Below are 12,400 nucleotides of genomic sequence, written 5' to 3'. Positions count from 1 at the left end.
CTCAGAGTTGGAATTAAATATGAGAAAACATTTCAGGGTCAGCCTACAGCCCTTGTAAGGGCTCAACAGCAGGGGTGTACTGTGGACAAAGCTAGTGGGAGATGTGACTCTGCTAAGAACAGAGTGATTTCCACAGACCCCGCACCCTTATGCAAAGGACCTGTCTTTGACCAGAGGCTAAATCTAGCATTCTAGCTTCTGCATGATTCTGTCAGCCTTTCTCAAGAAAGACAAGAGCCTGCTTTATTAAATAACCAGGTCCCAGCCTCGCCTCACCTCCAGAACTCTGCTCCACGCCCAGCCACTGACACCCCACCCACGTTCCTGAGCCACTCCAGACTGAGATCAGCAGTTTGCCAGGAGCCACAGCTTCCCATCCAAGGGTCACAGCCCTGGGCTTTGCTTTCTTGGGTGAGTTTAATCTAGATCAGTAGTTTTCAAGTTATTCACCCAGGACCAACAGAATTAGCTTCTCCTGGGAACCTGTGAGATATGCATTCTGGGGCCCAAATGATACACCCACTGAAGCAGAAACTGGGGTGTGGGGTCCAACAGTCCACATTTTAGCAAGCCCTCCAAGTGACTCCGACTTACTCTCAAGTTCGAGAACCACTCTGAAGTTTGCCCTAGTTTTCCTTTCTTTATCTCACCTCTTCCTGTTTCCAGATTAGTATCTTCCCATGCCACCAGGACTGGGCGCTGAGGTCCTGAGTAAACCTTCACACCCGCTGCAGGATTTCAGAAGACCTATCTATGTATACTTTGCCTTCCCAGTCAAGCACCTGGGGCCAGCCACAACTGGAACCAAGCCACTGCCAGTCAGCAAGGCTGCCCCTGCAAAGCCCACCTCCACAGCTCCCGCCTTGTCCCAGGGCATGGACGGGACCCAGGCCTCTGTCACCCCCTCCCTGCCTGCCTCTCCCAGAGTTCCACAAGCCAGAAGGAATCCAAGATCTGGGTCCTGCCTCCATGGAGTGGACAGGAGGGGCAATCAGGGGAGGGAAAATGCCTTCAAAACTCGCTGAAGAAGAAATGGGAGAGTCCCTGGGAAGGCCTTTTATGGAATGGAGAAATGTGGAGAGGACTGAGAAGCACCAAGTTCCCCCCAGCCCCCCCACAATTCCCAACCAATGGCAGACACTGCTAACCAGCTGCCCCTGGGAGCCTTTCCAAGTGGTCCTCTCTTGGTAAGTTTCACTTACCACTGAGCTGAGTCACCCGCAGCTGGGTGCCAAGGTCGCCTGCCATGTCCCTGATTGCAAGTCCGCAGTGTAGCTGAGAAATCCATTTAACTCTTAGAAAATGCATGGGCACATCCCTAAGGCAGCGCCAGAGAATTTGCCACACAGGACACGAGCGGCTCGGGCTCTGTCTGCCTGATACTTCCATAATTATACATTGATTATTGCTCCCCTTCTGCACTGCTGGCCCCCGCGCAGCACTTCCTAACTACAAAAGGGTTTGCCAGTTACAGGCAAGGGGAATCAATCTTCCGCTGAGCGATGCGTCCTTCCAGGTGGTCACCACACCCTCCGTGGCTTCTTCCCCACTCCGCTTAGCGGACCAGTTAGTACCAAGCACCCAAGCACCTGCGAGGACAGCAATGTCTCTGGAGCCATGGCTGTGACCTCCTAGTCCTGCCAACTCCCTTCCTTACATCTCAGCAGGCTTGTTCCCCTTTGCCACAGCCTGGCCCTCTTTTCCAGGAGCCACTGGCTCTGGAAGAAGCATTATCACTGTGTGGAGAGGGGGCCACAGAGAAAAGTGGGGGACCACCATGAAAGGGAGGCACAGGTAGCCTCAGGGACACCTGTAATCTGTCTCCAGAGTGACTTCTAGCGTGTCTTTCGTGAAAGACATTACCTGTGCTTGTCAGCAAGTGTTACATGAAAAAAAAAAAAAAAATTGAGGGGGAGGAATGGGGAGCTAAACTTCTGAAATGAAATTCATTTAAGACACCCTGAAAGTTAACCAGGATTTCTTACTATAAGGTGTCTCCAAGCCTTTAGTGTGATTAATGTGTATTTAGGTCATTCCTGATACAGATTTTCAAATGTATTTGTTCACAGAACTCTATTCCCCAGAGCCTGGCATGGAACTGATGTTCCACGGAACATCCTTTGGGAACTGGCACTATCTCACCAGCTGTGTTGGAAGAACTGTGGCTGATTCCCTCACATGGCTCACACACAGCCAGCTCTCCCCTAGACACTCTACTTATGGAAAGTGTCAGGGGAGAGGCAAGAGAATCCAGATTCCAGGACTGCAGGGCCTGTTTCCGACAGTGTCTGTCTGAGCCCAGGGTCCCTGAGCAGGGGGTGAGGATCCCGGAGGGAGCAGACAGGCAGAGCGGGGCAACAGGGCTGGTCCTGCACAGCCTCCTGGGAAGGAAACACAGAATCTCTGAATCTACTCTTGCAGGCACCTTCCTTGCACTTTGAGATCGTGGTCTCATTAAATCTTACCAACAACCCAATAAAGTGTCTATCATTACTGCCATTCTGCAGATGTGGAAATCGACACTCAAAGAAGCTAAGAAACTCGGAGTCATTGGGACTTGAACTAAGAACTGAATGGTGAGTCCTGCTCAGGATCCGTGATGGGTTGCTCAGGGCGGGGGTGCCTACCCACCCCACCATTCATGCCAGCCAAGCTGCCAAGGACCCAGGCCCTCTCTGGCAGCCAACAGGCTGCAGGGTTCTCTTTTTTCAGGAGATCTAACTCAAGAGCATTTTCCTGACACAGTGTAAACGTTCGCCAGGAACAGGCTTCTTATCTTCCCCAACCCCGGCTTAATCCACGCTCCAGTGCTTAGGAGCCCAGACTGCGACAGCATCAGCCCAGGAGTGGCCACGTGTCAGCGGGCGTGCAGCTTAAAACACAGGTCTGGTGTGAGTCTCTTGTGACAAAGCTCTCCTGGGCCCTGGCTACGGACTTTAACCTGGCTTTGAATGCCCTGGCTTTAGACTTCTAACCTCCAGAACTATGAGAGAATAAATTCCTGTTGTTTTAAGCCACCCACTATGCGGTACTTTATTACAGAACGCTAGGAAATTGAAACACCCACTAAAGACACGTCCTGTCAGACTTTCCTCATTTCCTTAACAGAATTACCAGGGAAGCAAGTAATGGTCAAGCCTTCCTGCAAGGGTGCACCTCCCTCAGCCAGAGCCTCCTCGGATTAGGGGCCTCCTCAGGTATGCCTGTGACCAGGTGGAACAGCCTAGCTGGGGATGCATCTCTACCAGACCAAGTGGACTCTGTCTCAAAGACATGGAATCTTCTCCAAAGACCTCAAGCACATATCAGGAAAGAGGCTGGGGTCTCACGAGAACGCAGAGCAGGATCATCTGGACACTGATCTGGTTTGCTTTCCCTTATTTCCTCTCAGTCCTCTAACCTAGACCACACTTAAGCCAACACCAGAAATCAACAGACCATCAGCGCCAAGTTCATGGATAAAGCAAAACAATCGTGTGGAACTGGTGGGACCTTGTATAAACAATTCAGGTTTCACAGAGGAAACTAAGACCCAGAGAAGGGAGACATTTGTTGCCCGAATATACACCGTGAGGTGGAAGCAGAAATGGGTTCAGCGTTCCTACTACGTGAAGTTGGGGTAAACTTAAGGAGTGAAGGTCAAACTCTATCGCTTGATTAAGGCGTCAGCCATCAGGGCTGTGCAGCCTGGAAAACTCTATGGGGTACCATTCACACTGTAGTGTACCCCTAGAATTTTGTAGAACACACCCTGTGCCCTATACTGGGCAGCCCTGACAGTAGCCTGAAGTGCCACGTCTAGGGATTGCACTGGAGTAAGTCGCCAACATGGCAGTGGCAACTCAGATATCCAGGGGCAATTATGCAATAGACAAAACTCACAAAAAGTGAGTTAGTCTCGCTTCTGTGCAAGATAGTGCCCTTGAGTAAAAGTAAAACTAAATACAAAAATCTGACTTCTCACTGGCTGCAGTTTCCTACCTCTGTTGAGTATTTTTGCAGTTTGCAAATGAAGTTGTGCCATGCAACTACAGACCGTGCAACTCTGCAAACCAAACTTCATGATGCCAGCTACTGGCTAAAATTCTGAAAACAAGAAAGCAGCATACAGGGCTATTTGCAGGGAACAAACATTTTATGATGTGTCAATCTACACTACCATTATCTTTAGCTAATAGGAGTGGCTAATGCTATCCAATTATGAGCAACAGAAAAATGTGCAGTAAACTACAATCCCAAACAAGTTCAAACGTTATGCTCAGTGCATATGATAGCCTAAAGAACATTTTTTAAAGGTGTACAGATATTATTAGAAAATCAATTTTTCTGTCCTCAGCAAATAAATGTTGAAAATGTTGAACAAGGCCGGGCGCGGTGGCTCAAGCCTGTAATCCCAGCACTTTGGGAGGCCGAGACGGGCGGATCACAAGGTCAGGAGATCGAGACCATCCTGGCTAACACGGTGAAACCCCGTCTCTACTAAAAAATACAAAAAAGTAGCCGGGTGAGGTGGCGGGCGCCTGTAGTCCCAGCTACTCGGGAGGCTGAGGCAGGAGAATGGCGTAAACCTGGGAGGTGGAGCTTGCAGTGAGCTGAGATCTGGCCACTGCACCCCAGCCTGGGCGGCAGAGCAAGACTCCGTCTCAAAAAAAAAAAAAAAAAAGAAAATGTTGAACAAATATCTCAAGAATATAAAGAGGTACCATAACATTAGTCTGCCTAGGAGACCCATGGGTCTCAGTAAGGCCCCCATGCCAGGCCTTGGGTCTTTCCCAGATAGTCTCAGGACACAGGACACTGCACACTGGATGGCCCTATGAGGTTGTTCAGTCTAGTTGTCTTTATGCTGTTTTAAGGAACTCCAGGGTGTCACACCCTATGAGGTTGTTCAGTCTAGCTATCTTTACACTGTTTTTAGGAACTCCAGGGTGTCACAGAGGTGCCTCCAGATCCCTGCAAGTAGGAGAGTCTCTGAGTCTCATTCTTGTTTAACAGAAAGATTGCCATTTAATGTTTCAGTATTGGAGTTCTATGTTATATTCACTTTTACATGGTTATGGTGGGTTTTTTAAATGCAATAATTATTGCTGTAAGGTAGTACCCTCATTTTTAAAAGCATAAACCCTACAATCAGAGAGCTTGGATTCAACTTTTGTCTTAGCCACTTATTGGCTGTGTGACCTTGGAGAAATTACTCAATTTCTTAAATTGCTTTTTCTCTGGGTCCTGCCTATGGAAGAAGCCTCCCTCAGAGCTGTCAGTCAGGGAACTCAGCTGGCCCTGTCCCCACTCAGCTCTGGACCCAACCCTGTGCCTCAGTTTCCTCATCTGAAAAATAGGGATAAAAATATCTCCCTCCTAGGGTTGCTGTGGGGATCAGATGAGTTGTACTTTAAAGACACACAGAATGCTGTATGGCACACGCTTAGCCCTTGGTAACTGTCAGCTGCTATGGCTGTGGGTTTGCATCCCTACTATACGGAATGGGAATTGGGGACCCAGAGAAGCAAAGCAATGGCATCTGAGGTTGCTGGGATTATAGCCCAGTTCCCTTGACTCTGAGCAAGGTGCCCTCACGCCACATGGCTGGCACTCATTACCATATAGCCACCACAAGGATGCTCCAACATACCTGGTGATCGCAGCTGGTCCGTGTATGTCCACTGAGTTGACATTTCCCCAGCTTGAAGCAGAAGCTGATTATCTGCCAAATTCAACCGAAGAATGAATTCAGCTGTGAGTGTTTTTGAGCTACTAGAAATGTCCCCAAAGTGGAACTGTATGATGGAAACTGAAGGCAGTGAGGCAAGGGTGGATGGGCGCGCACCTCCGCCACCTGCCCTCACCAGTATCAGTCAGGGCCAACCTTCCTGGATAAGCTCCCCACACACATATCCTTCCTCTGCCACAAGATGTTTAGAAAAATACCATCGCCCCTAGATTCTCAGATCCCCATTTCTCTTTTACATTGCAATGTTGTTGAAATGGTGATTGATGGTGAATCTTACGATCAATGTGTACTCTTAATGTGGTAGTGTTTTTTTTCCCTCTGCAAAATGATGATTAAATCAATGACAAATCTTACAATAGAGAAAAGGCAATACCTTGTAACAGATGCAATGGGATCCTCAATTTTCTCTCGAAAAAGACAAGTAAGGAAAAAAATGGCTAAAGTCCTACTGCTGAATGCTTGCAAATGCCTCAGCGTGTGTGCTTCACATATGTGCAAGGTGTCAGGCAGGGTGAGGCTGAGCTCTGCGGAGGGCACAGCACTTGTCCCTGCAGGTGGAGCCTGGGTGTGTCCAAGGCCTGAGGCAAGCTACACAGGAATAGCCCTGCTTCATGCTTGGAGTCAGGCAGTGTTTCCACCCTTCTTTAGAAGCATCAGGCATGGAAAGTCCAGCCCAGGCTCAGAGTTTCCTGGCTGGGAGCCCCTGCAGCCAGAGGGCTGGGATGAAGCTCCCCTCTTCTGACACAATGCTGGATTTCCCCAGCTTTCCTGGCCAGGAAAGCACTTTGGAGGTGGGGGAAGGTGGCAACCCTTCCTGCCTCTTCACCTTGGGTCTCAGAGGGTAAGAGCTTAGCTCAGGGGACTTCGTTCATAGAGAAAATAATATCTGCACTCCAGGAGGAGTGGCTACTGGAGCCCTCACTTACTGCCCTTATGATCAAGTACAGTATCACTTCTCACCTCTAGTCTGGAGTGTCTCCCCACCTTGCCAGAGAGGCTGCACAGCACAGGAGTGAGCACCATAGTCCGCCGGAGCTCCAGCTCCAACTCAACCACTTCAGAAACGGTGTTTCACCATGCCTCTGCTTTCTCATTTGGAAAATGGAGGTGATAAATAACAGCACCTCCTTCACAGGCTATTAAGAGGGAAGTAGATGAGTTAATATATGTGAAATTCTAGGAATGTGACCCAGCACCTATCAAGTTGTATTTAAGTGCCAGTATGGAGATTTGCTGTTTGCCTGGCAAACTACTATCCACTCTTTGAAAATTCAACCCAATAGTCACCTCCAAGAAGCCTCTTCTGACCACCCCCTCCACTCTCACATTCTCCTCGAGCCACCTTTCTTCCCCAGGTAAATATGCAGGGGTGAGCTTGGGGGAAACGGGAGAGGGGTGCCTAGTCTCTCCATCTATTGTTTGCATCACACCCCAACTGTCTGCTTCTTTCTTTTGTTATACAGGGAGCTTTATAATAGCAGGGCTGAGTCTTGGTCATCTCTGTTTCCCCAGTACTTAGAACAGGACCTGACACTATCTACAGTCTCATGAGTGTTTAAGGCATGGAGAGGGATGGGATAGGATGGGATAGAATAGAATAGAATAGAATAGAATAGAATAGAATAGGATATGATGGGATGGGATGGGATAGAATAGAATAAAATGGGATATGATGGGATAGGATGGGATGGGATGGAATAGAATGGGATAGGATGGGATGGGATGGGATGGGATAGAATAGAATGGGATATGATGGGATGGAATGGAACAGAATGAGATATGATGAGATGGGATGGAATAGAATGGGATATGATGGGATGAGATGGAATGGGATAGGATAGGATGGAACAGAATGGGATATGATGGGATGGGATGGAATAGAATGGAATATGATGGGATAGGGTGGAATAGAATGAGATATGATGGAATGGGGTGGAATAGAATGGCATATGATGGAATGGGATAGGATGGGATGGGATGGGATGGAATATAATGGGATATGATGGAATGGATGGAATGGAATAGAATGAGATACAATGGGATGGGATAGAATAGAATGGGATATGATGGGATAGGATGGGATGGGATGGAATAGAATGGGATAGGATGGGATGGGATGGGATGGGATAGAATAGAATGGAATATGATGGGATGGAATGGAACAGAATGAGATATGATGAGATGGGATGGAATAGAATGGGATATGATGGGATGAGATGGGATGGGATAGGATAGGATGGAACAGAATGGGATATGATGGGATGGGATGGAATAGAATGGAATATGATGGGATAGGGTGGAATAGAATGAGATATGATGGAATGGGGTGGAATAGAATGGCATATGATGGAATGGGATAGGATGGGATGGGATGGGATGGAATATAATGGGATATGATGGAATGGATGGAATGGAATAGAATGAGATACAATGGGATGGGATGGGATAGAATAGAATGGGATATGATGGGATGGGATGGAATAGAATGAGATATGATGGGATGGGGTGGAATAAAATGAGATATGAAGGGACAGGATGGAATAGAATGAAATATGATGGGATGGGGTGGACTAGAATGGGATATGATGGGATGGGGTGAAATAGAATGGGATATGATGGGATGGATGGGATGGAATAGAATGAGATATGATGGGATAGGATTAGATAGAACAGAATGGGATATGATGGGATGGGGTGAAATAGAATGGGATATAATGGGATGCAGTGGAATAGAATGAGATATGAAGGAATGGGATGGAATAGAATGAGATATGATGGGATGGATGGAATGGAATAGAATGAGATACAATGGGATGGGATGGGATAGAATATAATGGGATATGATGGGATCAGGTGGAATAAAATGACATATGAAGGGATGGGATGGAATAGAATGAGATATGATGGGATGGGGTGGAATAGAATGAGATATGAAGGGATCAGATGGAATAGAATGAGATATGAAGGGATCAGATGGAATAGAATGAGATATGAAGGGATCAGATGGAATAGAATAAGATATGATGGGATGGATGGAATGGAATAGAATGAGATACAATGGGATGGGATGGGATAGAATAGAATGGGATAGGATGGAATAGAATGAGATATGATGGGATGGGGTGGAATAAAATGAGATATGAAGGGATGGGATGGAATAGAATGAGATATGATGGGATGGATGGAATGGAATAGAATGAGACATGAAGGGATGGGATGGAATAGAATGAGATATGATGGGATGGATGGGGTGGAATAGAATGAGACATGAAGGGATGGGATGGAATAGAATGAGATATGATGGGATGGATGGAATGGCATAGAATGAGATACAATGGGATGGGATGGGATAGAATAGAATGGGATATGATGGGATGGGGTGGAATAGAATGAGATATGATGGGATGGGGTGGAATAAAATGAGATATGATGGGATAGGATGGAACAGAATGAGATATGATGGGATGGGGTGGAATAGGATGAGATATGGTGGGATGGGGTGGAATAGGATGGGATATGATGGGATGGAGTGGAATAGAAGGAGACATGGTGGGATGGGGTGGAATAGAAGGAGATATGATGAGATGGGGTGGAATAGAAGGAGACATTGTGGGATGGGGTGGAATAGAAGGAGATATGATGGGATGGGGTGGAATACAATGAGATATGATGGGATGGGATGGAATAAAATGAGATATGATGGGATGGGTTGGGATGGAACAGAACAGGATATGATAGGATGGGGTGGGATGAGATGGGAGGTAATGGAATGAAACAAAATAGTTGACAAGATCTCTTCAAATCACAATAGAGACACTTGCTCAAAGCAGATTCAGAAAGACAAAATATCCTTAATGTGGAAGGCAATTCACCCATTGGTGCCCAATGTCTGTAAGGCTGGGAACGTGCAGATCTCCCTGGGGACATCAGACCAGTGCAACTGTCTGAGTCCTGCCTATGGAAGAAGCCTCTTTCAGAGCTGGCAAGGAGCTCAGCTGGAAGGGCCCTGTCCCCACACAGCTCTGGACACAACCCCTCTGGCTACAGGCATCACGGCAGGTGTGGTTGTGCAGGATAAGGAGGGCAGCTCACCACACAGGATACTGACCCCAGCCCAGCAGTCATGGGTAGCTCTGTGTGCCTGCCTACCTTACCAGGGCTGAAACAGACCATTTTCTTGGGCCCTGAGACCCCATCAGGCCTCCAGGGAGCAGAACTACTGAGATTCCTGCAGACCCTTTTTGAGGAATTGCTCTTCTAGCCCTCTTTCTGGGAGAAGGGTGTTGTTGGCAGAATGTACCACAACTCTGCCACTGGGGAGTGGCAAAGCCTAGCGCTTGGCTGCCCCAGGGTCTTGTCCTGCAGAGGCCCCTTGGTCCACACTTCTGCCATGGAAAACTCATTTTATTTAACCTTTTCTTTCTTTGATGGCATTTTAACGAAAAAGTCACTTAAGACCTGCAGTGAAAAATACATTTTACTAGAACAATGAATAACCCAAATACCATTTGCCTTTTCTTATCAATTCTTGGTTCATTCATCATCTTTATTAAAAATTCATGAGAAACAGCAGCCGCTCAAACTGCGAGGTGCCTTTTTCAGGGAGCTGAGAAGGGAGGGGAGGGAAAAGGGAAGTAAACTCCCTCTGAGCCTAGCCACCTTCTCTTAACAGAAATCCAGGAGGCCTTTCTCTACCTTCCACTCGCAACGCCACCCAGGCAAATCCATATTCCGGAACAGAAAACCAACACTTCTCCAAATGAAGCACTATGTTATAGGGAAAGGGAGGGATGTGAAATCATATAATTCTGGATTCAAATGCTGAATTACCATGTATAAGCCAGGTGACCTGGGGAAGTTACTTAAGCATTGTGACACTCAGTTTCCCAGTCTGCAAAATGGGTGTAATAATGCTTGCTTCACAGGATTGTGTTAAGGATTGAGTGAGAAAGCAAATGTGAAAATGCCTAGCAGAGTCAGCTAAAAAATAGATGTCCAGGAAAGGCTGGTTAACTTCATTAATTCATCCCAAAAGTATACAGCTGAGGAAACCCTTTCTGGTCCAGCTTTAGTGCAGAACTGTGCCCAGCGATCTTCCCCAAAGTCTTCCAGGTGTGATGGGTGTGGTTTCCCAGGGAAACAGGTCCTGCCTCCAGAAATCCTGGGTTCCCAAGCACTGGGGTAGGGAGTGGCCCATTGGGCAGAACCAACAAGGGGGAGGCTGCCTACTTGGAAAGCGAAGACGAGAACTGGGCAAGGGAACTAATAGTAATGACCACCACACACCCTCCCATTTCACCTCACCACAGATCCACAGGAGGACAGGTATTAGTACCTCTGCACCCTGACCAGGAAGCCATGGCTCACAGGGGTGAAGGGACCTGCCCATTGTCACACAGTGAGTGAGTGCAGGGCAGGGCTCTAGCCAAGCCTTCCGGTCTATAAACCACACTCCTAACCCCTTGTCTTTACTAGAGGCGTCGGATCACTCCCTGCTTTAGTTTGCTAGTGCTGTCCTAACTAAGTGGTGCAGACTGGGCGCCTTCAACAACAGATATTCATTCTCTCACAGTTCTGGGAGCTAGGCGTCCACAATCAAGGTGCCAGCAAGATAGGTTCCTTCTGTGGGCTGTGAGGAAGGATCTGTTCCAGGCTCTCTCTTTGGCTTCTGGCTGGCTGTCTTCTTGTGTCTCTTCACTTCATCTGCCCCCAGTGTGTGTCTGTCTGTGTGTCCATGTTTCCCCTTTGGATGTACACAACAGTCATATTGGATTGGGGCCCACCCCAATGACCTCATTTTCACTTGATTTGTTCTATAAAGTTTCTATCTCCATATAAGGTTACATTCTGAGGTATTAGGGTTGAGGACTCCAAAATATCATTTTAGGGGAGACATGATTTGACCCATAGTACTCCCCTAGACCCTGAGCCTTCAAGTACACAGAACTGGGGCTTCAGGAGTTGTCCTAGCAACACCCACCACCACCACCATCACCATCAAACCTCCCTCCTACCCCAGCAACCCCACAGCACAGCACAATTTTAAGGCACCACGCAGACGTCTGCAAATAGCAAAGCAAGTCAGCAGAGGAGCAAACAAAATATTACATATCATGAAATTCCAGAGGGAGAAAGGCTCAATCACGTGTTAAGTTCCTCCAAACACAAAGTGCTCTGCCTTCAATCCCCCTTTTAATGATGCTACCTCAAGGCTGAGAGAAGCTATTTAACCCAGGTCACATGGAGGAAGGAAGCAAAAAAGACTTGAAGTGGGGTCTGCCTAGCTCGAGGCCTGGGCTTTCCCTTCCCATCACCCTGCCTCAGGCTTCATTCAGCACCCCCACAGCCCTGAAGTTTGCAGATTGGAAGAGACTCCCAGGAACCACATGCTTCCAACATGTGCTCTTTCTCTCTGTGCCTTCTACAATTTGCCAACTTGGTCCTGATGTTTCTTGCTTCACAGCTTCCCTATACACCTCCACCGCCACCCTGCAAATAAGGCTCTCCAGCCCAGGAGGTGACCCCCCACCACACCCCACAGAGTGCCCTCAAGCAGTGGAGGAACAGCTGTTTGCAGTGGGCCCAGCTGCCTGGTGCAGTCCAAATGCGTCCTCCCCAATCCAGAATGCGGCTGTCCACCTTGCGCCTCCCCGGGTCAAGAGACTTGGC

General features: G+C 47.8%; 1 protein-coding gene across 7 annotated transcripts in view; it reads right to left on the bottom strand.

Moving 5' to 3' along the window:
- GALNT18 (polypeptide N-acetylgalactosaminyltransferase 18) overlaps window positions 1-12,400 on the bottom strand; it is a 362,102-nt gene that overhangs the window by 290,576 nt on the left and 59,126 nt on the right. The window contains exon 1 of one of the 7 annotated variants that reach the window (XM_077963394.1): window positions 6,692-6,868. The exons of the other annotated variants lie outside the window; for them this stretch is intronic. Coding sequence (XP_077819520.1) covers window positions 6,692-6,754 — 63 coding nt within the window. The 5' untranslated portion in view covers window positions 6,755-6,868. Of the gene's footprint in view, window positions 1-6,691; window positions 6,869-12,400 lie in introns of those variants that run through there. 7 annotated transcript variants of the gene reach the window in all.

The sequence above is a fragment of the Macaca mulatta genome, chromosome 14, assembly GCF_049350105.2.
Source record: "Macaca mulatta isolate MMU2019108-1 chromosome 14, T2T-MMU8v2.0, whole genome shotgun sequence".
Taxonomy (NCBI): Eukaryota; Metazoa; Chordata; class Mammalia; order Primates; family Cercopithecidae; genus Macaca; species Macaca mulatta.
The sequence above is the reverse complement of the archived record's forward strand: the minus strand, read 5'-3'. Positions and strand labels throughout refer to the sequence as shown.